This window comes from Aspergillus ibericus (assembly GCF_003184845.1).
Source record: "Aspergillus ibericus CBS 121593 unplaced genomic scaffold BO80scaffold_97, whole genome shotgun sequence".
In the NCBI taxonomy this organism is placed as follows: domain Eukaryota; kingdom Fungi; phylum Ascomycota; class Eurotiomycetes; order Eurotiales; family Aspergillaceae; genus Aspergillus; species Aspergillus ibericus.
This window is the reverse complement of record NW_020292195.1, coordinates 1-21,969: the sequence shown is the minus strand read 5'-3', so window position 1 is coordinate 21,969 and position 21,969 is coordinate 1. Positions and strand designations below refer to the sequence as shown.

The 21,969-nt window shown below is 51.8% G+C and overlaps 9 protein-coding genes across 9 annotated transcripts; 3 read left to right on the top strand and 6 right to left on the bottom strand.

Moving 5' to 3' along the window:
* Nucleotides 1-91: 91 nt before the first annotated feature.
* Nucleotides 92-2,406, top strand: dbp9 (ATP-dependent DNA/RNA helicase). The gene is made up of 4 exons (XM_025720692.1): nucleotides 92-381; nucleotides 434-510; nucleotides 575-1,053; nucleotides 1,113-2,406. Exons 1-4 carry the CDS (start codon nucleotides 177-179, stop codon nucleotides 2,215-2,217), a joined length of 1,866 nt encoding a protein of 621 aa, XP_025569192.1. The 5' UTR covers nucleotides 92-176; the 3' UTR covers nucleotides 2,218-2,406.
* A 155-nt stretch (nucleotides 2,407-2,561) lies between these two features.
* On the bottom strand, nucleotides 2,562-5,595 carry BO80DRAFT_460251 (uncharacterized protein; the record flags this gene model as incomplete). Its single annotated transcript, XM_025722381.1, has 7 exons — nucleotides 2,562-2,612; nucleotides 2,649-2,797; nucleotides 2,834-3,085; nucleotides 3,116-3,121; nucleotides 3,158-4,436; nucleotides 4,619-5,417; nucleotides 5,486-5,595. The coding sequence occupies 7 exons, from the start codon at nucleotides 5,593-5,595 to the stop codon at nucleotides 2,562-2,564; spliced, it is 2,646 nt and encodes an 881-aa protein (XP_025569191.1).
* Nucleotides 5,596-5,724: 129 nt separating this feature from the next.
* Nucleotides 5,725-5,982, bottom strand: BO80DRAFT_370169 (uncharacterized protein; the record flags this gene model as incomplete). The annotated part of the gene is made up of 1 exon (XM_025716437.1): nucleotides 5,725-5,982. One exon carries the CDS (start codon nucleotides 5,980-5,982, stop codon nucleotides 5,725-5,727), a length of 258 nt encoding a protein of 85 aa, XP_025569190.1.
* A 209-nt stretch (nucleotides 5,983-6,191) lies between these two features.
* BO80DRAFT_430366 (mitochondrial 54S ribosomal protein mL60) lies at nucleotides 6,192-7,289 on the top strand. The gene is made up of 3 exons (XM_025720691.1): nucleotides 6,192-6,367; nucleotides 6,496-6,725; nucleotides 6,824-7,289. Exons 1-3 carry the CDS (start codon nucleotides 6,324-6,326, stop codon nucleotides 6,874-6,876), a joined length of 327 nt encoding a protein of 108 aa, XP_025569189.1. The 5' UTR covers nucleotides 6,192-6,323; the 3' UTR covers nucleotides 6,877-7,289.
* Nucleotides 7,290-7,402: 113 nt separating this feature from the next.
* Nucleotides 7,403-8,545, bottom strand: BO80DRAFT_315546 (uncharacterized protein; the record flags this gene model as incomplete). The annotated part of the gene is made up of 1 exon (XM_025715070.1): nucleotides 7,403-8,545. A coding segment is annotated over one exon (1,143 nt), but the record flags the coding sequence as incomplete, so codon positions are not given.
* A 402-nt stretch (nucleotides 8,546-8,947) lies between these two features.
* On the bottom strand, nucleotides 8,948-9,532 carry BO80DRAFT_320306 (uncharacterized protein; the record flags this gene model as incomplete). The annotated part of the gene is made up of 1 exon (XM_025715120.1): nucleotides 8,948-9,532. A coding segment is annotated over one exon (585 nt), but the record flags the coding sequence as incomplete, so codon positions are not given.
* Nucleotides 9,533-15,465: 5,933 nt separating this feature from the next.
* On the top strand, nucleotides 15,466-16,031 carry BO80DRAFT_439856 (uncharacterized protein; the record flags this gene model as incomplete). Its single annotated transcript, XM_025721096.1, has 2 exons — nucleotides 15,466-15,892; nucleotides 15,943-16,031. The coding sequence occupies 2 exons, from the start codon at nucleotides 15,466-15,468 to the stop codon at nucleotides 16,029-16,031; spliced, it is 516 nt and encodes a 171-aa protein (XP_025569186.1).
* Nucleotides 16,032-18,216: 2,185 nt separating this feature from the next.
* On the bottom strand, nucleotides 18,217-18,987 carry BO80DRAFT_489197 (uncharacterized protein; the record flags this gene model as incomplete). The annotated part of the gene is made up of 1 exon (XM_025723599.1): nucleotides 18,217-18,987. One exon carries the CDS (start codon nucleotides 18,985-18,987, stop codon nucleotides 18,490-18,492), a length of 498 nt encoding a protein of 165 aa, XP_025569185.1. The 3' UTR covers nucleotides 18,217-18,489.
* Nucleotides 18,988-19,981: 994 nt separating this feature from the next.
* BO80DRAFT_469856 (uncharacterized protein) lies at nucleotides 19,982-20,990 on the bottom strand. The gene is made up of 2 exons (XM_025723047.1): nucleotides 20,965-20,990; nucleotides 19,982-20,902 (listed from the first exon to the last, which is right to left on the bottom strand). The coding sequence occupies exon 2, from the start codon at nucleotides 20,880-20,882 to the stop codon at nucleotides 20,319-20,321; it is 564 nt and encodes a 187-aa protein (XP_025569184.1). The 5' UTR covers nucleotides 20,883-20,902; nucleotides 20,965-20,990; the 3' UTR covers nucleotides 19,982-20,318.
* Nucleotides 20,991-21,969: the final 979 nt, after the last annotated feature.

Below are 21,969 nucleotides of genomic sequence, written 5' to 3'. Positions count from 1 at the left end.
GCAGGCTTATCGGTGGAGCGAAGTGGAGCCGACCCAAAGCAGAGCCTCGGAAAATCTCACCGCCCGACGGATTTTCCAAATCGTTTGAGGAGGAAAACTTTCCAGCCGGTCGTTCACCAGCTTCCCCAGACCCTACCCAAGAACTCCTTTTCGAACTTGGGATTACATTCGCAACAATGAAGCGCAAGTTGGACGCCAATGATGTTCCCTCCCCCGAGGCGGTCGAGGGCAAGGAGACCGCCGATGCGAACGAGGCCGACTTCGAAAGCCTCAACCTGGACCCGCGGTTGCGCCAAGCCTTGATCAAGGAGAAGTTCACCAAGCCTACACTTGTCCAGGCCAAGGCGATTCCCCTGGCACTCGCAGGCAAAGACATTCTGGGTGAGTTTACCAGGTTTACTGTTTCGAAATTTATGCATATTGACAATCTTAGCTCGTGCAAAGACCGGCTCCGGAAAGACCGCCGCATACGTCCTCCCCATCCTTCAGACCATCCTTCAGAAGAAAGCTGTTAGTGCTTCCTGATAAAACTCGGTTGTCACTAGGCGGACAGCTGATTTTAGATTGATTCTAGGCCGACCCCTCATTGAAAGCCACCACCGGCCTCATCCTCGTCCCCACCCGAGAACTTGCAGAACAGGTCCAAAATGTCGTCACTACATTCGCTGCCTTCTGCGGAAAGGACGTCCGCTCTGTGAACTTGACTCAGAAGGTGTCAGATGCCGTGCAGCGTACCATGCTCGCTGATTATCCCGATATCGTCATCTCGACCCCCGCGCGTGTGATCGCCAATCTCGGCAACTCCTCCCTCTCTCTGGAAAGCCTCACGCACCTCGTTATCGACGAAGCGGATTTGGTCCTCTCATACGGATACGATGAAGACATCAATGCGCTTTCCAAGGCCATTCCCCGTGGCGTACAGACCTTCCTCATGAGTGCCACGCTCACTTCGGAAGTGGATACCCTGAAGGGATTGTTCTGTCGGAGCCCTGTTGTGTTGAAGTTGGAGGATAAGGAAGAAAAGGGTGCTGGCGTCAGTCAGTTCGTTGTCAGGTGAGTCCAAGCTATACCGTACGTGTGCAAGTTGAAGTCCTGGATTGACGGTTGCGCAGATGTGCGGAGGATGAGAAATTCCTCCTGACGTACGTCATCTTCAAGCTACAGCTCATCAAGGGCAAGGTTATCATATTCGTCGGAGACATCGACCGTTGCTACCGTCTTAAGCTTTTCCTGGAACAGTTCGGCCTGAAGAGTTGCGTCCTCAACTCGGAACTGCCCGTGAACTCCAGAATCCATGTCGTCCAAGAATTCAACAAGGGCGTTTACGATATCATCATCGCTGCCGACGATCAAGAAGTCCTTGGTACAAAGTCGTCTAAGAAGTCCAAGGAGACTGAAGAGGCCGTGGAGGACGCAGAGGAAGCTGCTGGCCTTGTGGGTTCGAGTGAAGACGAGGAAGAGGTGGAAGAAGAGAAGGGCAAATCGAACCGTTCCGAAAAGCGCAGAAAGCTCTCCGCCAAACAGAAGGATTACGGCATCTCCCGTGGTATCGACTTCCAGAATGTCGCCTGCGTCCTGAACTTCGACCTCCCCACCAACTCCAAGTCCTACACACACCGCATCGGACGTACCGGCCGTGGAGGCAAGACCGGCATGGCGCTCTCGTTCGTCGTTCCCGCAGACCAGTATGGAAAGCACAAGCCCACATCCTTCCCCACCGCCAAACACGACGAAGCCGTTCTCACAAAGATCGTCAAACGGCAAGCCAAGCTTGGCCATGAGGTCAAGCCGTACCACTTCGAGATGAGCCAAGTCGACGCCTTCCGCTACCGTATGACCGACGGTCTCCGCGCCATCACCCGTCTCGCCGTCCAGGAAGCTCGTGCTCGTGAGATCCGGCAGGAACTGATCAAGAGCGAGAAACTCAAGCGCCACTTCGAGGACAACCCAGATGAGCTGCGTCAGCTCCGTCACGATGGCGAGCTGCGCTCGGCCCGCATCCAACCGCACCTTAAACACATCCCCGAGTACCTGATGCCATCTAAGGGCCGGAAGGGCATCTCCAGCGAGAACGTCGGCTACGTAGGGTTCCGGAAATCCAGCGACAACCGCATCCGCAAGGCAAGAGATAAGAACCGCGCCAAGGGTAAGGGCCGGAAGCCCTCGGGGGTCCGCAAGGTTGATCCCTTGAAGACGTTCAACCGCGGTAAGAAATAGGTCCGCAGGACTAGGGGTAGTGATTGATGGGGGCTCATGTACATATTCTACGGGAAAAAAAGTTATCACATTCGGTCTGGGATAGTGCGTGCATATAGAACCAACTCGGATCATTGCATTTTATCGCATTGTACTAATTCGAGTCATAACCCTGTCTTTTTCACAATGCACGTTTCTACCAAAACCACCCAATCTATGTCTTCTAATCACAATACTAATATCCCACCTCCCCCGTTCTGCCTCCAAGAATATCAAAAACCAACGTCCCACCATCTACTCTATCCAACCAGATACCTTACCATTTCCACACAAGACACCTACACTACTCAACTAAACATAATCAACTAAGGCAAAAACCGCAACCTCTCCTTCCCAAACAACCGTTTCAACCCATCCTCATCAATTCCATCTAATCCAAAAGAAAACTGGACCCATTTCCCTTTTCCTTCTCTCCGTGTCCGGTGAACCCATTGCTGGACTTCTTTCGCGGCCTGGACGGTCTCTCGGAATCGTTCGAGTTCCTTGGCGCGACGGTATTTGATGCGCTCGATTTCAACGTCCCATGGTAGGTGGTCTGGGTCTTGGTCGGATGAGGGTCCGGGTCCGGGTCCGGTACGGGGGGTGGTGATGGTGGTGGCTAGGGATGGGTGCGGGGCGTGGATGGAGAAAGCTAGGGCTCGTGTTGGGGAGGATAGAGAGGATGAGGATGAGCCGCTGGGGTGCGAGTCGCTGTTGAACTCCGGGGGTAGTATTTCGCTGTCGTCGATGTGGGGGAGCCAGCCTGGTCCGAGACGGATCCATTCGATGTCTCGCCAGGAGCCGTTCCATTCGGGACCGGAGGCATAGGTTTCGCCGGCTGGGCCGGTTCCTTCCCATTTGAGAGCGGGAATCCAATCACCACAGCCTTCGAGGTCAAGCCATTTGAGGCAGTAGGTTACACGGGAAAGGCGCCGGAGGAGACCAGCTGCTTCGGCCCAGTTGTTTTCGCTGGCGGAGTAGGTGTCTGTGCCGCCGTAGGAGAAGATGAGGGAGCGGTGGTTTGGGTGGCGGACTCGCGCGTTGATTGCGTTGGGAGTGACGGTGGGGATGGGCCAGTGGGCTAGAGAGAGATGGGTGATGGTGGAGAGCCGAGATAGGAGATTGAGGAGAGAGTTCCAATTGACGGATCCGGGTTTGGGATGCGCAAGGGAGAGGTAGCGGAGGTTTTCGAAGCGTAGTGCATGTGAAGGTGTACTGGGGATGGTAGACCCTCCTGCCGTGTGGTCTCCCTCTTCGTCATATTCCTCCTCCCAGGAGGATGGGACGGGCTCTTTCTGCTTGCGCTGAACAGGATTCGGCTTCTCCGTAACCAGAAGTTCAGCGGAAAGTTGTTTCAGACTCAGCCATCGACCAAGGGCGCTGCCCAAGTCTAAGCGGGTGATTTCGGAATCGCTGTCGTGGAGTATATCAAGTCCGTCTGCGGCGCGGTGTTTCTCGAACAAAGGTCGCAGGCCACGCATCAGCCCACCCAATGGCCGATCCCTTGCGTATACTCCAATGTAGCTGAGTAGACGCACTTTGACATGGTTCGGAAGGTCCGTCAAGAACGGTCCATCGTACTCGAGATGCCACTCCCAGTATGTAGCCATCGACTTCAGCACGGTATCCAGAAGGCTACCTTTCCGCGGGATGGTTGTGCCTGGTAATCGCTCCAGTCGGTAAATGACCCTCTCCTTCTCCGCAGCAGCGAGATCGGCATCGTATTCGTCATTATCATCCTGGTTGCTACTGCCCAAAAGCCAGCTTTCGGGCGGCGGAGGCCCTGCAGTTCGTCTCAGGCGTCGTGAGCCCACCCCGATGCGCCGCGCCCCCGGACGGGGGCGAGGAGGCGGGGTTTCCGGCAGCTCGAGGAGGTTCCGTAAGGAGGGATGAACAGATCGAGGTGCGACAAATCTGAAGGGGCTCTCAGGTCCCGAGACCTGGGTGCGGCGGAGATGGTTGATCAGCTCGTTGACGGAGGGCTGCTCCGCGGCAGAGGATGAGGCGTGAGATGATCGGAGACGATCATGGTGATCGTGTCGACGGCCGGAGGAAACGAGAGTATGATGAGCAGTGCTGGCTGGTTTTGCGAAAGCGGTTTTCTTGTGCTTTTTGGGCATAGGGATGGGTGCGAAGAGGATCAGGGAGAGGTGGTGGCGGAGGTGGGAGGGGAATCGCGGAGCTGACAATCGCGGAGCTGACTCGATCGGCGGAGCTCGTATTATATCACCGGTGGGTTCGCCCCCATTTAGTACTACGCGAAAGTATGACTCAACATGATTTGTAGAGTACGCTGGTTTATACATGCGTTAAGTCTATTCGATGTTCTTTCTAATGTACACGGCTCGCTTGGATCGCGGTACGCCTTTCAGATATCGCGAACCCATGAATCATCATCCATTTTGCCCTCCCGCTTGGGACCCTCTTGGATCCACGTCTCTACAAGACCTTCCTTCGGGTCTTCGTCTGAGAGACCTCTAGTCCGTCTGACTTCAAGGACCAGATCTCTGACCTTCTTAGTGACCTCCTTTCGCAGCTCAATTGCTTCTGTGTCGTACAAGAGCTCGTCGTTTAATACTCCGAGCGGAAGATCGCGGGTGTCGGGGGATGTGCGTTCGGCTTTGGCTTTGATCGCCTGCCAACGTCTTCTGTAGTCCCCAAAGACCGCCTCCCTATCCACCTTCTGTCCGAAAGTGACGCTCACGTCTTTTCCTACGCGAGGGAGGAATCGTGGGAACTCGCGGCTCTCGTGCATGACCTGGTCAAATCCCTCCAGCCATATCGGCACGACGTCGGGACATTCGCTAGCTTCGAGGATGAGTCGTGCAACACCCCATTTGAAGTAGCGCATGGTCTTGTTCGGTGCCTGATGGATCTTTCCCTCGGGGAAGATGTGGAACCAGGAATAGGAATTGCAGGCGTAGGAGGACGGCGACAAATGCGAGTCGTGTCCGTCAGTCGTGTAGGCTGTAGGCAGGTCGGAGAACGGATCGACGCAGACATTTTGCAGGCTCCATGATTGACGTTCAGGGACGGCCATGTGAGGGTCGGCGGGGAATGGTCCCTTCGACAGCAACCGGATCGCTTGGGTCACGACGGGTTGGGCGAGGCCACCGTACGGCGAATGGGCCAATCTGTGCGTAGGAAGGACTTGGCCCATGGTGAAGAAAAGAGCCAGGGGTCTATTCATCAGTCAGGTCAGCGCTGAAGTAGTCCTAGCAACTAGACTGGAGAACAGGCATTGCCATACCTGGTTTGGTAACATATATCATGGCTGCCAAATCCCCATCGTTTGTTCCAAGATGCAAGCCCAAAGTTATACCGCATCGGAAGAAATCCCCACATGATCGGATCATCCATCCTGCTCAATTAAGCGACCATGGTCAGCGTTCTCTGATGTCGGAGATGATCAGGTCGCCTTAGCCTTCGAGGCGCACCGTACGCACGTACACGCTGGTATGATTCGAAACTGATGCGACGAGACAGAGATTAGCCTAAACACCCCAGCCACAAGCGGACGAAAAATGGCAGCGTACCTGTCAGCAAGCCTCTTGTTCTCTGCGTCGGATCGGCTCTGGAGTCAAGGAGCTCCAGAAACGAATCCAATCCATGCACCTCCGGCCGACTGCAGACGTAAAGGAATGAACGGCATAATGCTGCGACCCCGAAAATCGTCGTCGAGGACAGGGCCCTCCAAGGCAGCGAAGGAGCCTCGGCCGTAGCGCCGGAATCCGTAGCGCGCGACATTGTACCTCAGCTCACTCTAGCTAATTATACCCATCCAAGTCGGAACAAAGCCAGGGAATTGGCTAGGGAGGAAGGCAGCAATAAATAGGAAGCGGAGGAGAAGGAGGGGAACGACCCCGGATCGACGGCGTGAGGGCAGATGGCATCTTCATTGGCCTCACAAAAATCGCGGGAGAAATCATGTTGGGGCCCGCGGAGGTCGCCGTGCACGGACCTCCCAAACCTCCTCGACGGGATTTTCGTCCGTCTGGCCGGCTTCCGTTGGAAGAATATAGCTTCCCTTCCTCGTTCACTCATTCTCGTCGGACCCTGTGTCATTCTTTCCGGTCCCAATCGCCAAGATGATGTTCAAGCCTTCGTCGCCTCTTCTCTCCGGTCTCCTTTGGTAGGTCGCAATCCCACGTTGCCCGGTCGCCCCCGTCGTCGACTGAACTCCCGCTCATCCCGCACTTCTGATTATTACCATCCGGTATGGTTATTCGATGGCGCTAATATTGCTTGCCAATTGAATAGGAAGATCCCATGGCGTCTCTCCGCACCCCAAAAGGCCCGCCAGAGAAAGCGCCTCCGCGGCGTTGACCGCGTCGTCGACACCGTCTCCGCAGCTCTGGAACGCAACGGATTCACCACCAAGTCTGTCGAGCGCTGGTACGCGGAAATGCCCCGCGAGGAGGAGATGCTTCCCAAGGACAAGTACACAATCTTCGATAAGAAGGAGAAGAAGTACCGCAAGGGCATTCACAGTACGTGTTCCGGACCTACAGCATACAAGCTGCCATCCCCATTGAGGGGTTCAACCGAAGGCTTCTATCAGACAACAGGGGCTAATGTTATTTTCTAGAGCTACCGAAGTGGACCCGAGTCAGCCAGAGAGTGAACCCTCCTGGTTTCTAAGCGGTTTCTATGGGCAGGATGTGTCGGGATGGCTTTCGAGATCGCTCACATAAAACATCCGGCACCAGCCTTTGCAGATTTGTACCTGGATTTTTAATTGTACTATACGCCACAACCCGTGATGATCGCGATTCCATGGATCGTGAACGCACCGGGAGGATTACCGGAGTTTCGGCAATTGGGGAATGACACCATGACTGCATTGTTCGCCTTGCTATTTACCATGTTCACTATTCAAGCCTAAGGCACATGATTTAACTTGATTTCAGCAATTTGGCTTGTCATGGCATTTTCAGACTTGTAAGAATAGGCGGTCGTTGGGGACTGATGACCATGCGAGAAGCAGCATAACAATACAGATAGAGCATAGAAGAGGCTGCATCTTGTTACCTGTCCCATACATCGTCCTCTACAAATACAAAGTTTATCGGACGCCTTTAACCTGCCTATAACCGGTTGCACCACGTCTCCCAAAGTCGCACTCTGATTTGGTCTTTTTTCCCGCCAGCGAGTAAAGCAAAACATATCAAGAACCTTTCGCCGCCACCATACGGTAATATCTACTGATACCTGTTGCGATCTCTTTGGCTCTTGTTCTGTTGACCCTGCCTTCATGGATTGCTTTCCGGATGCGATAACCACGCCGGACCCTTTGCCAATCATCAAGCGTCTCTTGCCACCCTGCACCCCCTTCGTAATATACCTGCTTTTGTCGAGTTGACATATGAATGCCTTGAGGTGGTTTACGGAGAATCCAGCACGACGGGTCAACCTTACCATCCGGTGGATCATCCGCCGCGTCATCATAGAGTTGGCATACCTTGACAATATCGCGTGGCCCGGATATCTCTCTGTTCCGGTTAACAGCCACCCTCCAGGAGTCAATTCTAGGGGTACAGGCTGTTTTGCGTAGCATTTTCGGGTACTTCGGTTTCGGGGTCCAGTCGGGTTCGGGATATGGCACATTGAATCTTGGATCCCCCAACTGCCGTCTAGCGTCAATAGAAATCCTCGTAGGTGGGTCAATCACAACCCAGGTCTCTCTATTGAGCCAGTGGTTTGCAAGCATGGCAAAATGATACGGTCTCCGACCCGGGCTGAGCTGGTTGTAGAGCCATTCGAGTTTCCGGTCCAGCCCATCTATGAACTGTATCTCCCAATTACTCAGCTCTTTGATAGGAATCTTTTCTGTAGATAGACTATTCAACCTGGTGTTGTTCCCTTGTCGGTATCCCCTTTCATCTAAGCAATGCATGCGCATCGGCCTCTTTTGTCGCGCAAAAGAGCTCACTCCTTCACTAGAACTTAGTTTTCCGCAGTCAGAAACCTTTAATATCGTGCTATAATATCGCGGGCGCAATTGGGTGTGTAAAGCATCCTTTGGGCCAGAGCCATGAATCGGGCTTCCTGCTGGCCCACCTTTCTCAATATGACCGCGCTTCCTGGGGTCGAAGAGTATGCGGTTGCTTGAGTTCAAAGAAGAACTCCCAGTAGTCCCTTTCCGCGCTTGTTGTATCGGCATACATATAGGTAGGTGATCGGACGAAGTACTGGCAAGGAGCTCAGATGTTGGGGTTCCCGGAGGGGTACATAGGAACTCTGCATACTTGGGCTCCTGCAGTTCCATCCAAGTGGACCAAACTTGATACTTGCGCGAAGTTTTGATCTGGTGAGGTGACCTTGAATAATGATTCAAGCCTATTATATTTGTGGTTTGTGATGAACTTGAGAGGATCGAACTTTCTTGAAGCCTTGTAGCTTGAGAGAAAAGACAAGGAAGCGAAAGACTGCGTGCGGCTCTCAAACCACGATTTGCGAGACCAGGGCACGAAGCATCAGCCCTATCGGAGCAAGGTGACTGGTGTAGGCCACTAGTTCCGCTGCTTGAAAAGTGTGAGTGTGACCGTCCAAGATCCCTCTTCCTTGCGAAGTTGTTTTGCTCAATCGGCGTTCTTACCCCTCCGATTGAAAGTTCTCGACGATTGTGCTGAAGATATAGTCGAATGGATAAGCTTGTAGCGATGCTTGTCCTAGATAAGTAGTCTGTCCTTTTTCTCGCTCGCTCAAGAATATGGCTTTCTGAAAGTGCTCCAGTCATAACCGCGAGGGAAGCAGATCCCCTGCTGAGTCTTGATATGGTGTTGCGACCGTGGCGAAGATATGGCGCGGGATTCCAAATGGTATCAGCCGCAATATAGCTATAGCTTTTGACCCAGGCCGGCAACCACCACAGAGTCTTTTTACCTTTCCGAAATCTATCCAGCTCCTCCTGTCCAGGATCCCACCAGGCCCAGCGGTAGTCATTGTTCGATGAACACCAAAGTGCCCAATCGCAGATCTTCTTGAAACATTTCCGAATGATCTCCTTGTTTTGTTCGTGCCGCTTCGCGGAAACCCATCCATACCAGGTCCTTGCGTAACGCGTTGTTGTTGTGTTTCCTTTCCGGAGAACCTTATTCCGCGTGAGGAAGCGAGAGAATCTTCCAAACTTCCAGAAGAGAACCGCAACAATGAAAATGATGAAAGTCCCTGCAAAAAGCTGCAGGAGGACCTTGATGCCGATGTATCTTGTGACTTTGATAGGAGCCGCGTGGGCCTCCCCAGGTGAACGAGAGATCAGATGTGAAAAAGATGGATGTATCAAGACGGGTGCCATCTGATAAAAGCCAAGGGGCAGAGCAAGCAAAGAGTAGTCATCCTGATAACAATATGCCTGATACAAGTATGGGCTAAGCTATGGTTCCTGATATAAAGAAGAAGTCCTCGCGGGGTGTGCGAGGCGCGGGAAGGAAGGTATGGCTGGGGCGCCTCAGGCTGTCTCTCCTGGGTGCCATACTTACATGCACCGCCCTCTAGATCTTTCTTTCATCCTTGATTCCTTACCCATCATCATCCTCGAGAGCTAATTTTATAGCGTGAGTGCGACAGCCATATCATTCAAAGAGGCAGACCATGCCTGGCATATCAGCAACATCGTCCCGCTATCTACGCTACTTGAGCTTTAGCCTCTGAGGTCACCTTTATCTGACATTCATACAAGCTTGTTATGGGCGGTTAGTTCTTCAGGCGTACCCCTCAGCATGTTGTTTGATGGAGTCTGACATGCGAGGCATATATAGGTCCTGTACGCAGGCAATCTAGTTACCACATCGTTAATACCGAACTCCTCAGTACCAGGGCGCGGTAAAGAATGTGTGAAAATATATTCTCACTCCACTCTACCATTGACCAAAAAGGGCTTCTTCGATCGATGAATGACATACGATAACCTGCTATACTAGCATTGTATGCACATTCCTTGCTTTCATGTCACTGATTGACCATTATACTTATTACTAACTTATGCGCGCTGTGCAAAGGGCTCGTACCTTCAATGACTGTTCCGCTTGTCAAGAGCAACTGAGAACTTTAATCAATCAGATAAGCTCACGAGACTTCCGTGAGGTATGTGCTAAAGGTCTTTGGCGGACTTCAGCCTTATTTGCTCTTTATACGGCTCATAGAGCGTCCTCATGTTGTACTAAGATGCTACCATGGGAGGGTGGTCGCAAAAAGAGAAGGGCACGGCAATGTACACACTGATCTGTTATCATTACAGTCGCAGGATAAGATATAGTGATCTTCATTGGCTACATATGTATTGGATAGACCTCAACAAGAACGACATCGATCTGGACTATAACGAAGGCATCGATGACATTGCCTACGCAAAGGTTGATGGGGTTGGACGTGGCCGTTTATAACGATGATGGTTGCGGTTTTCTTGTTGCCCATGGCAAATACGTTACCAGTGAGATTGTCGCTCGTATATCAACATCGAGCAAACTCAACTACTTCTTGAAAACAGAGAGGCGAATTCGGATCGTCGTTGCTATCTCTGCCATGCTTCCAAGGAATTGTAGAAGCAATAGTGGCATATCCAAAACCAAGCTGCTGGATTAGACTATACCTACGCTACGTGCTTGGCTCAGGGAACCAGGGTTTAAAAATAGCTAGCAGGTCAGCCATCCTTGCACTACAAACGAGGATCGACACATGGTTTCTCCATCCCGGTCGGTTTAATTTCAGAGGCATGCCCAATACCTGAAGCCCAACGATAACTCGGACATGCTGAGAGGTTCCCACCTTTTGTTTTGCTCTCAAACTACTTGGATACCTCTGGTTTTCTTTCGAGTCTTTCTTTTTCCCTGCCCTGAGGAGTTTCCCATCCTACACATTGTAAAGGAGTAGTGCCCAGATCATGGATCATGTGACCGTTGCAGATGGTGTGTTTTCCGCCTCACTATCCCGCCTCATTTCCCCCGTCTATCTCATCAACACCAAGCCCATAGCTTGGGCAGAGGGAATCAATCATTTCATCCCACACTACACCTTACTATGTCACACAAGTGCTGTAAGATCCTCCTAGCGATGCCATATTTTCTATCTAAAAGTGCGCGCTTTATTGCTTGATTTATCGCGGGCTCAGATCTATTGAATCGTACGGAATAGTCATGGCAAATAAAGCTGCAATTCCGGCTTCGCGGAACTCCTCAACTCGACCGCCCCAGCTTGGCACTTTCGCTCAAGATCCGATTGGAATCAGGGCGGCTGCTTGCAAGCTGCTTCAATAATTGGATGAGAAAAGTGAGACCCTCCCCCCTTTTTGTGCCTTCCCGGGCGTTCTCGTATTCACCAACCCGCTATCACGGTCAGCGACAGGAGTTCCTTTTTTTTCATTATGTTTTCTCATGTTACACGACCCATAGTCTATACTTAAATCCCGATCCTGGGTCAAAGGCGGTTACCAAGAACCGGGACAACTCCTACATTTCCGCGTCCCTACGGGCGAAAATCCCTCCGGCTGCTTGTGGGGTTTAGTAGGTTCCAGCATCTCCAGGGCTGCAGACGCCACCTCTCTTAGTTCGGAATCTTGATGGCAAATGGCTGACATTATTGAGACGTCTGCGACGGCCTCAGTTGCGCCCGGTTGGAAGAGATTCTCCAATGAGATCTTGGTCAATCGCACCTGTACTTTTAGCGACCTTGATCGTCTAATCCTTCTCTGGTCTAGATTCACCACTATACGGACCACGCAGCGGACACCAAATGATGTGACACACCTATCACCCAGACAGGCAAAGGTGGCATAAAGTCAACACTCATGTCTCCGCACTACAGTCCATATGGCGGTGGCAACGAAAAACATCCCCACCCTATACATCCTCTCCTCAAGTGAGTTTGTCCTGGGATATATACCGTATAGAGCTCACTGCATCCGTCGTACCACCATCAGCCCCAATTCACAAAAGCAATGCCTGAGGCGCTCGCGAAGAGGACACAAGCCAGAGGGTGATCGCGAGGTAGAAGGAAAAGAAAGAAGAGAAGAACTGTGGCCATTCACACCGACTGTCCCACTACGATATGGGATTCCCAAAGCCGGTGGCTCCATTGGAGAAGGAAGCCAGGCTCTGATTGGAGGTTGATGAATCTCACAAAGGGAATCGCCACCTTCGGTCGAGGGCTGCCCATAGTCCCGTATATCGACAACAATGAACCGACCCGTTCCGGGATCTATTGCCCAGTCATTGCGCAGTTGATCACCAAGTACGGTTCTCGTGTAGATGAGGGCCCTCCAAAGGTCGGTGGGCCTTGCGTATCATATAACATTCTAAACCTATCATTGGGGCATTAGTATCCGGACAAGTTCTGGTCATATCGGCTTAACGCCTCCACACATGAGTAGGGGCGTGTATCTGGTGAGCGGTAGGCGAAGCCAAGCATATTCCAGCGTTGGGTGCGTGCTCACTCCTTCCAGGTTCAGTCATCGCAATGATCACACGGGGAGTTAAAGCGTGGGCCGAGTCATGTCAGTAAGCACAGTACCATGGCACACCACGCAGAAGAATGGGAACTGGGCGCTAAAGGAGAAGACGGAGAAGACGGAGAAGGGGGAAGGGAAAGCTACAAGATGGACGGAACACAGATTGCCTTGCAACTGCCATCCGCGACGCCGAAGTAATCCGAAACTGACGCATCATCTGCAACAGGTGCGGTGAAAGCTCTCCCTCTGAAGGGTGCGCCACGGCACGGGACTATTTGGTGGACTATGACAGTCCTGTGTAGCCACAATTGTTGTCACGTAAGGAATGCGGTGGTTCAAGTTCACCGCCACCTTGGCCGTTGATCATCATTCCAGCCACAGGTGGCTAGTGAACTAAGATCACCAGCCCAATCAGGTTCGAGAATGTCTCATCCCACGCATCCCGAGGTATGGAGCCTACAGCAGGTGGTGTAGCGCCGATCGATCTTGCATTGCATTGCAGCTTGAAGCATCCAACGATTGGTATCGGTGAAAAAGCAATAACCCTACCAACAGCAGAGGGTCTTTCAAATCTCATTCCGGATGATCCTTGTCCGGATGCCTCGTGCGATTGGATAGTGCAGAGTCTAATGGAAGACACAGCCTCTCGCGTGACGCAGTTCTCGGACTCATAGGAGCGGCCTGATCATACGAACCTATGGTCCGGAGACCCAATGTTTCCTGGTTCTGATGATAAACCGTGCTCCACCCCAATGCTGCAGCTGCATGGCACCATCCACTTTGTCAGTCAAGGGTGATCGGCTGCATACTCGAAGTCAGCATAGCGATAGTACCGCAGGAAGTATTGAGGCACCCCGTCATATCAAACAAGAATCTCCCGATTGTGGAGGCACTAGGATCTAGATCTTACATACCGTTGCACTGGATACCATGCAGTGGACCCACCGTTAGTCCGGGTTAGCATCCCAACAGGAAGGGGCTATCTGTGTCTCCCGTCTTCAAGCCATGGGTCGAAAGGGTCCTGCAGGATGCATCCTTAGCAGAACTGCTCGGCCTGTCTCCTGAACCCGAGGAGTGCGTGGGTCACCAGGCCTATGGAACGGAAAGGACGGTGGCAGGAGTACCGGCAAGAGGCTATTCAAGGCAGCAGGATTCGACGTAGGTTTGGTCTTAACTCCTAAGACCACTAGTCTCTCTTAACCGAACCACCTAACACACATCCGTCTATGGAACCCACTTGGAGCATCAGCCATACTGAGGCTGGAGAGGGATATGTGGCTGGTGGATCGCCCTAATCCTAAAGGGGCATGTTGTGTGGCGAAGCAACCCCTGGGGCTTGTGGCTCTCCCCACCGTTATGCCCTCCTTTCTTGCACACCCTCTGATGTGACCATCTGTGACAGGGCCTCGCCCCGTCCCCATCCTTGTCGGATCGTCCCTCGCCATGTTTGGACTCTGGAATGTTTCATTGGTGGACACCTTCTCCATGACCAGTCCAGGCCCTAGTCCGACGGATCCGCTCTACTGGGTCTGATCCTGGTTCTGACCGCTGGTCCAAGTAGACGAAAGGACCACCAGGAGACGCCTTTGGTTCACCATGGGAAAGTAGGCCAGCCAGCTGCAAAATGTCAGCATCGCAGCCTGACAAAAGTACAGGCGGCGCCGGGTGGAACTGGGTTTGCACGAGAAAGTCCCTCTCCGGAGCTGTCGAAAACGTGGTTCCGGCACGGTCCAGGTACACTGTCGTAAGCCGGATTCGCCAATCCTCGGGAATTGAAGAGCAGATTTGAGTTTCCGGATTTGGGACCCGGCGCCTTGGTCACTGGGAAAGGGATCCCAGCACCCGTATCTCTAGATCCCTAGCTCGATCTCCGCAATTTTCCCGGGACCCCAATGCAAGGAGACTAATGAGGAATGATCCCTCTCACTCCATGGGCCCAGTCCCGCCTCCAAAACCATATGCAGTCTTCCTATGGAGAAAAAATGGTGCACGGGAGCGGCAAGCCATGGAGGCACAATGCAAGCCGAAAAAGAAATGCAGGACGAAAAAACAAAACCTGCCACGAACCATAGTTCTTGATCGTCCCCCATCCGATCATCACTAGTCGATCTAACCGGAATTAGTGAGGTTAAGCTTCACATCTGGTCCCCTGGCATGGATTCGCACTCTGACATCTCAAGCCGCAGACCCTCTTCGGTCTTTGTTTCTGGCTTGGATGGCCCAGTTTGTCCCCATCTTGGCCGCGCTAATGGGCCTAGGTTTACGTGTTCCCAGGAGATCCCCCAAGTAGCTGATCTGGTGGAAGAAGAAAAAATCTAGTTCTCAGGCAATTAAATGATTCAAGCGGGTACCGTCCATGCAGGCGCCCTGTTGCAGGATCGTGCAGGGTTATCACTACCCAACGTCTGGGAACCTTCAATATCCCGCAGCCTAGGGGCATATGGGACCTTGATGCAGATCCTGGGTACTGGAACCTCACGTATCTATTGATCTTAGTTCCTTCGCGGTGGCAAATACCATCTTTCCCGGTTCAGATCGAGACCTCCGGCAAGCGCTCCCTAGTGAATCCGGTTCTATCGTCAAGGGAACGCATATATGAAGGGCCTGAGAGAAGCCTCTGGTTGATGTTTACCACTCGACAAGCTCATCAATTCCATCGTCTGCATCCAATTTCTCCTCCTCTCAATCTTCTGATTGTATTTTGCCTCAACAACCTTTACAAACTTTTGGGAGCAATTCCGTGATCTATCCTCTCTTCAACATATAATCCGTACAACATTGTCAACATGGTTCAAGGAAGCACAAGAGCCGATGGCGGAAGCTCGAGCCGTGAGTTTGGCCTGAACTTTGAAGTTGCGCCTCCTACCTCTGTCCCGCTTGGAGTCCCAGTGACTCTGCCGGTAGTTGTGGGAGTTCGACCTGTGGGGAACCCACGAGGTGTGCAACAACTGGTGGCACATGCGTCTCTGAGAAATGAAGCCGGCACCGCGCCTGCTTCGGGGCTCACGGGAGTGCTCACCTCGAGTGTGCGCAGCCGCAATGGCAACACCACCAGCGGGTATGCTCGATTTGGGCCTCTCAAATTCACGCAGCCGGGCCGGTACCGCTTGCGAATCATGTTGGGGGCCGCCTCGTTCAACGGGGTGACCACGAAAGAGTATGTGGACTCGGGCATCATTCAAGTCCAGGCCGGCGCTGGAGCTGCACGTCCGAGTAAGTTTACCACCGCGTCCCGGGACTGATGTATGACTGACCTGGTTTAGCACCCTCGCAAGTTGCCAAGCTTCAAAGCCTGATTCCAGAAAACCTTGACATCACTGCGGCCGACATTGCCGCATGGCAATCTGCTTAGAGCTTGCGTTTCGAATTATCACTGTCCCTTTGCAGTTTTATTTGTCACTTGTTTTCCGGGTATCATTTTTAGACCGCGTCCCGATCAGCTAGGAGTTCGGTCTTTTTTTTGTCACTCCTTTTTATTGAAGGATTTCTTTTGTTTACGTCTGGGCCAGAGCAAGATCTCGTATACGAATCACGACTACTACCTATACTTATTGATACACAATCTCAACTAGAGAAGCCATTTCCTCCAACCATAAAATCTCCCAGATCGACTGACTAGCAGCCACGTAAGATCAACTAAATCCCCATCCAATGAGACCAAACCAACCTCGGAATCTAGATCATCTCCACATCCGGGAGCCACACGCGATAAATAAATACCAAGTTGGCATGTAATTAAGCCAGACCAAGTACTACCCTATCAACTACCAACCTCTCAAAACCACGCTACTCCTTTTTACAGTCCTATGCATCTAACCGACCCGACACACCCCACCCTGAAACAAGGCAGATACCCGGCCATCGCCCGCGATCGGAATCGCGATCGGGGATTTCTTGTTCGAGTATAGTATAGTATTGTTAGGATCGGGGTTCAGGTGGGGCGATGGGAGCGATCGATCTTTTCTCTAGTCACTGTGTAGTGTGTATGTACCTAGGTGCTGACTGCTGACTGCTGACTGCTAACAGGTGATAGGATACTAGAAATGAGGTTAGATCTAAGGTCCCCATCCACCTACATCCCTAGTACAATCGATCATCGATTTCTACGATCAGGTAGATAATAGGGGCGGATAGGACTAGACATCCGGGTTCACCGATTGGTAGTTGTTTAGTGTACACTGGTATGGCGATATGTGGCGATAGTCAACGTTGAGTATGATTGGGTAGATGGTTCCTTCAGTGGAAGTGGGGTTGTGATACGTCTTTTTTTTTTTTTTGTTGAAAAAAAAAAAAAACATGAAAACAAACGGTTTCAAGGTACTTTACTCCGTATGGATGGATGGCCACTGGTTGCAGTGGCGGGGTGGAGGTTTTTTTTACTGTGTAGGCAGTGGCCGTTGTTTGAGATAGTGCTGTGTAGCTGAATGGATAAGATATGTGGATATCTGAGCTGAGTTGTGGTTGGGGGGTGGCGAGTCAACATCCATACAGAGTACAGAGTACAGAGTACAGTATCTGTGTGGTATATTCTAGAAGATGAGTTTGCATGCGACGTATCATTTTTACCCGTTCTTATACATCTCATCGAGTATGTAGTTAGTAGTGAAGGGTAAGTATAATCAACAGTGATTGGGTATTAACATTTTACTTGATTCGGTAGTACTACTACATTCATTCCAAGGTATAAGATAGGATAGATAAGGTACGGAGAAGTTATCTCCGATGAGTAAGGAGACAGGTCACTTGCTACATCATCTACAGTCTAGATATCAAGAATCGAGGATCGAGAATCTATCTACTTCGTACATCGTATGTTTTCGGAGTAGATAGTGGCTTGCGGCTAAGATGAGAATAAATGGGCTATAACTACTCCCACTAGATACGACTCTTACTACGGAGTATTAAGTGTGGCTATCCCGAATAAGGATATATAGTGCGAGGGTTGAGGTGGATCCCATGATTCGTAGTGGTGTAGGAGTACTATATGTCGGGATATAAATTCTCTATTATAGGATATACTTATCAAGGAAGGTCATACCAGCTGACACTTAGTATCCCTTGTTATAGATAAAGGGGAAGTGGACACGTGCGTGGTTGCCGAGATGGGTAGCTGAAGGACCCACCGGCCGTCTAGACTTTTGGCTTGTTATTTCCTTGGTTGGGAGGGTAAGTAGAGGCGATGGATGAATAGTTGGTTATGAGGAAGGGGGGAAAGGGGGTGGAGTAGACTCTATAACTAGTGCGATTAGGGATGAGTAATATTCGTGCTGCCTAAGGGTTGCTTGGGCTGTTGTTATAGGTTTGGTGGAGGTCGAGGTGGTTGTTCGTTTCCGTGTTATGTGACGAGGTTTATGATACATTGCTACGAAGAACCATTGCTGAGAGGAGCAGTAGAGAGAAAAAGGTTTGTCATTGAATCGAATAAATGTATAAGTAGTGAAATAGATAAGAAGCTGATAACAACAAATAGTCAAGGGTATATCGTAAAGTCATAAGCTGGATCCAATGGATCACACCATAGCATGTAGCCTCCTTGCTTGATGCATAGGACGAGCGGTGATCGATGAACATGAACAGATCATCTTCTGAACCGAAGTCGTCAAGTCACGATCATAGCTCTCTTGATAGACTCAATCTGTGAGTCTCCGGCCGAAGCCTCTGAAGTTTGAGACTGGCATCCAGACACTCCAGCGTCAAGGGTGATTCCAGTAATATGCTGGCTGGGTCCGACAACAAGCGTTGGGATGAAACCGCGAAATACACAAGTATAACCAGTTCATCAGATAGAAATCATGCAGATCTCGGCAGGTTCAGCCCTTGGAGTGATGTCTCAACCGATCGACTCCATCGCGGACTGTATCCCGCAGACTGAAGCCCCCAAACAACCAATCATTCGAGTGACGACCGTAATGATTCACCGTCCCGCTGTAGCGACGGTAGTCGTCGCCGCTGCGGCGGTGTCCAGAGGTGGAGTGCTTGTGGCTGGCGCTGTGGCTGTCCGAGGAGACTCGGTGAGACATGGTGGTTGGGCTGGTGGAGGGATGATCGGAGTTGGCAGGAATGCTTCGAGGGATGTCGAAGTTGGGAACGGGAGAGTGATCTGAGAGGGTCGGCGAGTTGGAACGCGAGCGAAGAAAGTCTTTGACGCTGGAAAGCCGGCTTGCTTTGCGGGGTTTGCTGTTGGAAATGTGGGTGTTGGGTGATGAGGGAGTGGTGGTGGTGGTGGTGGAGGAGGAAGTGGAGGACGTGGTGGACTGAGAAAGGGCGCGTTTGAGGGTGTTGGGTTGAGTGGTCTGATAGTCGTCCATACCTAGTGCAGCGATATAAACTGTAGAGAAGGAGAGAAGTAGATAGGAATAGGGCTGAATCCAAGACGGGGAACGGCCAATTTAAGTCGCATCTGCCCCTCGGCTGAACCGAGCCTGTCTGGAAGCCGCACTGGCCTATCCGGGGCATGACCCCTGCCGTCTAGCCCGAGCGGACGAATAAGAGAGTGCCAGCATGGAGGGGCTCCATCGATAGGGCTCCGACGGCCCCTTCTTGAGTCACGGACCGGAGCTGAGTCGGTGAGGATCTTCGTCGTCTCCACGCTTCTGCCCTATGGCCTTTTCGAGCCCGCCAATCAACCTGCCTGTCACCCGGGCGTGACCCATCAGGAGGCTCCATTTCACCGCTCCAGCTGCGGCTGCCTTGTTCTCTTTCTCCGGGCGTCTGCATTACGGCGGTGCTGTGTCTTCTGCTGATAGGTACTCCGTATGGATGGAATGCGGTTATCGCTGTCCATCCGGGACAAAACACATTCCAAGCATTTTTCCAGAATGCGCTGCACGAGAAGAACTGGTGAGAGGAGAAATTCCGCCCCCACCTGGTAGACTGCCAAGTGCCAAACCAGCGAGATTACGGGCAGAATAGGTTAGGACGGGACATAGGGCTTACAGGGCGGAACTGACCCCGGTCGCTAGTCCAGGCGACCGTCAATCCAGCGAAATGAACTGCTTTAATTAGAACGCCGAAAGTTTGCTATTTGAAACACGACCCCTGTTCAGATTGCGAAAATGCCGCCCTCCAACTGCGCGATTTATGAAAATGCCTCGAGCAGTGCCCTGAGGGAAATACCATGGCGCTGCCTGGGAAGAGAATGCGCGAGGCTTGAGGCAGCGCGTCGACGGGAAAACACTCAGGCGGGCTCCCTTTTGGGAACGACCCACTTGAGGCTCTGCATCCACCCAATGACATCATGTGCTGGTTGCCAAGGGAGGAGTCGGCACGCCGTTCCGAGTAGTATAGAGTATAGGGAGTTATGCTGCGACAAGGCCGGTCATAAGGCCGTCTTTATGATTTTCTGGCTTCAAACATCTACTGATAAAGCTAACAACATGGAATCAGACATGCAACCGCTCCACAACAATCCGCCACATGCACGATATCCCAACGCCTGAAGCAACCTCGCCATGCAATGAATACCTGCAAGAACAACGAACCTGGAATAACAACCAACCTGAAGAAAAGTCTCGCAAAAATAATAAAAAGTAACAGAACCTGGCTGAGAGCGCCTATGTAAAGAGCCACGTAGGCCAGAAGAAATATATTTCTTCGCCTCGGGCGCAGAAGGTAGAAATAGCATGTCAACAGCCTATGGCTACTCCTCCTCAAGTGGCCACAAGCTCGCGCTTGGCCTTTTCCAAGACCGAGGCTGCTCCGAATGGCATCGTCGATGATAGCGATCCACGGACAAGTATCCAGTCCCGGTCTCGGAACCCGAAACCCTCCCTCTTCCAGACATCGGCGCAGCCACCGGCGCAACAGGAGCTCCCTGAGGTACCCAGTATGAGATGAGCACGCTCTCTCCGGCCGTGGTCGTGGTAGGCAACACAAAGAGCGATCGCGCCTTATCCAACGGCGGACGGATCATTTTCCGAAGTGACCCCGAGCCTGATCCCATACCCGGGCTGGCGACGTGCCCCGATGCCCGGGGCGGGGTGGAATCCCATGGGGCAAGCCAACGACGGTGTGGTCGTGCCGTTTTGGAACGAACGATGCCCGCAGATGCGGCATCATCTTCAAGTAAATCCTCCGAGCCCACCGGTGTCAAGAATTGTTGTTCGGGAATCACCAACGGCAGGTTTCGCCGTTCGCGCAGCTGCGTCCCAGGACCGCAGTATGGCCAGGAGTGGCGTCGTCGGTGGTGAACCAAGTGTGGCATATCAACAGGCAGACCTCTAGCTGTAAATCGATTATCAGGGGGAACAGCAACGGTAAGGACCGATAATAAAGAAGAGTGATACCTCCAGGCAGAAACCAAAAGAACCAGGTATCAAAGTAACAACGACTGAAAGCCAGTATTCAAACCCTCCTCGACAATAAATCCCAAAGCTCACCAACAAGGCAAGCACTAATCATGATGCGGTAAAATGGACACATCTCAACAACACCCGGACACTGGCATTATAAGAGCTCAGCTTTGCATGGTCATGAGGTCCGCACGTGCAAGGCGCACGCGTCGAACACCAGAACACCGGGGAGAGATCACCCGGCCGACGAACTGACAGAGGTTAATCTGGGGCCCTGAAGAAATAGATGATTCGAGCAGCGTCACTGGTCACCCGGTAAGCGGATAGGCGCGGCGCGCCCTGAATTGAGTCACGGAGATGAGCAATACGGGAAGTACGTGACGAATAATGGAAGTCATTAAGTGGCGGGATCGATGCCAACAATACATTAATTAGCTTTGAAATCAAGCAAGGTGGATTTATTCCGTCCATGGGTGAAGAGCTAGTTAGTTATCTGCTTGATAATGTTCTGCAACGGTCGGATTGACCTGTTCGTGCGGATCACGGCATGATCAAGCGGGGTACAAAGTGACATGTCTGATGTAGCTGCCACGGGCGGATGATGTGCAGGGCTTGTCCTTATCACAAGGCTGTAGGTGCTGATGGAGCTTTGCTCTGGCACCAGAGGCGATCAGTGCATATATCATCTGGAGAGATGTTGCGGTTGCGGTTGCGGTTGCGGTTGCATTGCAGCTTTACCCCGCTGAAGCTTCGTCTGGTGTCATGTGATGCAGCTTTTTTCTATGTAGTTATCAATGTCGTCATTTATCCACCTGTTACTGTTTTGATCCTTATCATGCTGACTTTGAGATTTTGGTTTGATACAGAGTATGCAATGTGGTAATCGATTTAGATGGAAGTATACACTGCAAATTCACTCCACACGCACACGCACACACACACACACACACACACACACACAAACACACACACACACACACACACACACACACACACACA

Excerpts from the sequence above, each read along its gene's own strand:
- dbp9 (XM_025720692.1), top strand. The coding sequence starts at position 177 with ATGAAGCGCAAGTTGGACGCCAATGATGTTCCCTCCCCCGAGGCGGTC. Across the intron at positions 511-574 it reads CCATCCTTCAGAAGAAAGCT|GCCGACCCCTCATTGAAAGC; the intron begins GTTAGTGCTTCC and ends GATTGATTCTAG. Across the intron at positions 1,054-1,112 it reads GTCAGTCAGTTCGTTGTCAG|ATGTGCGGAGGATGAGAAAT; the intron begins GTGAGTCCAAGC and ends ACGGTTGCGCAG.
- BO80DRAFT_430366 (XM_025720691.1), top strand. The coding sequence starts at position 6,324 with ATGATGTTCAAGCCTTCGTCGCCTCTTCTCTCCGGTCTCCTTTG. Across the intron at positions 6,368-6,495 it reads CTTCTCTCCGGTCTCCTTTG|GAAGATCCCATGGCGTCTCT; the intron begins GTAGGTCGCAAT and ends CCAATTGAATAG. Across the intron at positions 6,726-6,823 it reads GTACCGCAAGGGCATTCACA|AGCTACCGAAGTGGACCCGA; the intron begins GTACGTGTTCCG and ends GTTATTTTCTAG.
- BO80DRAFT_469856 (XM_025723047.1), bottom strand. The coding sequence starts at position 20,882 with ATGCCACACTTGGTTCACCACCGACGACGCCACTCCTGGCCATACTGC.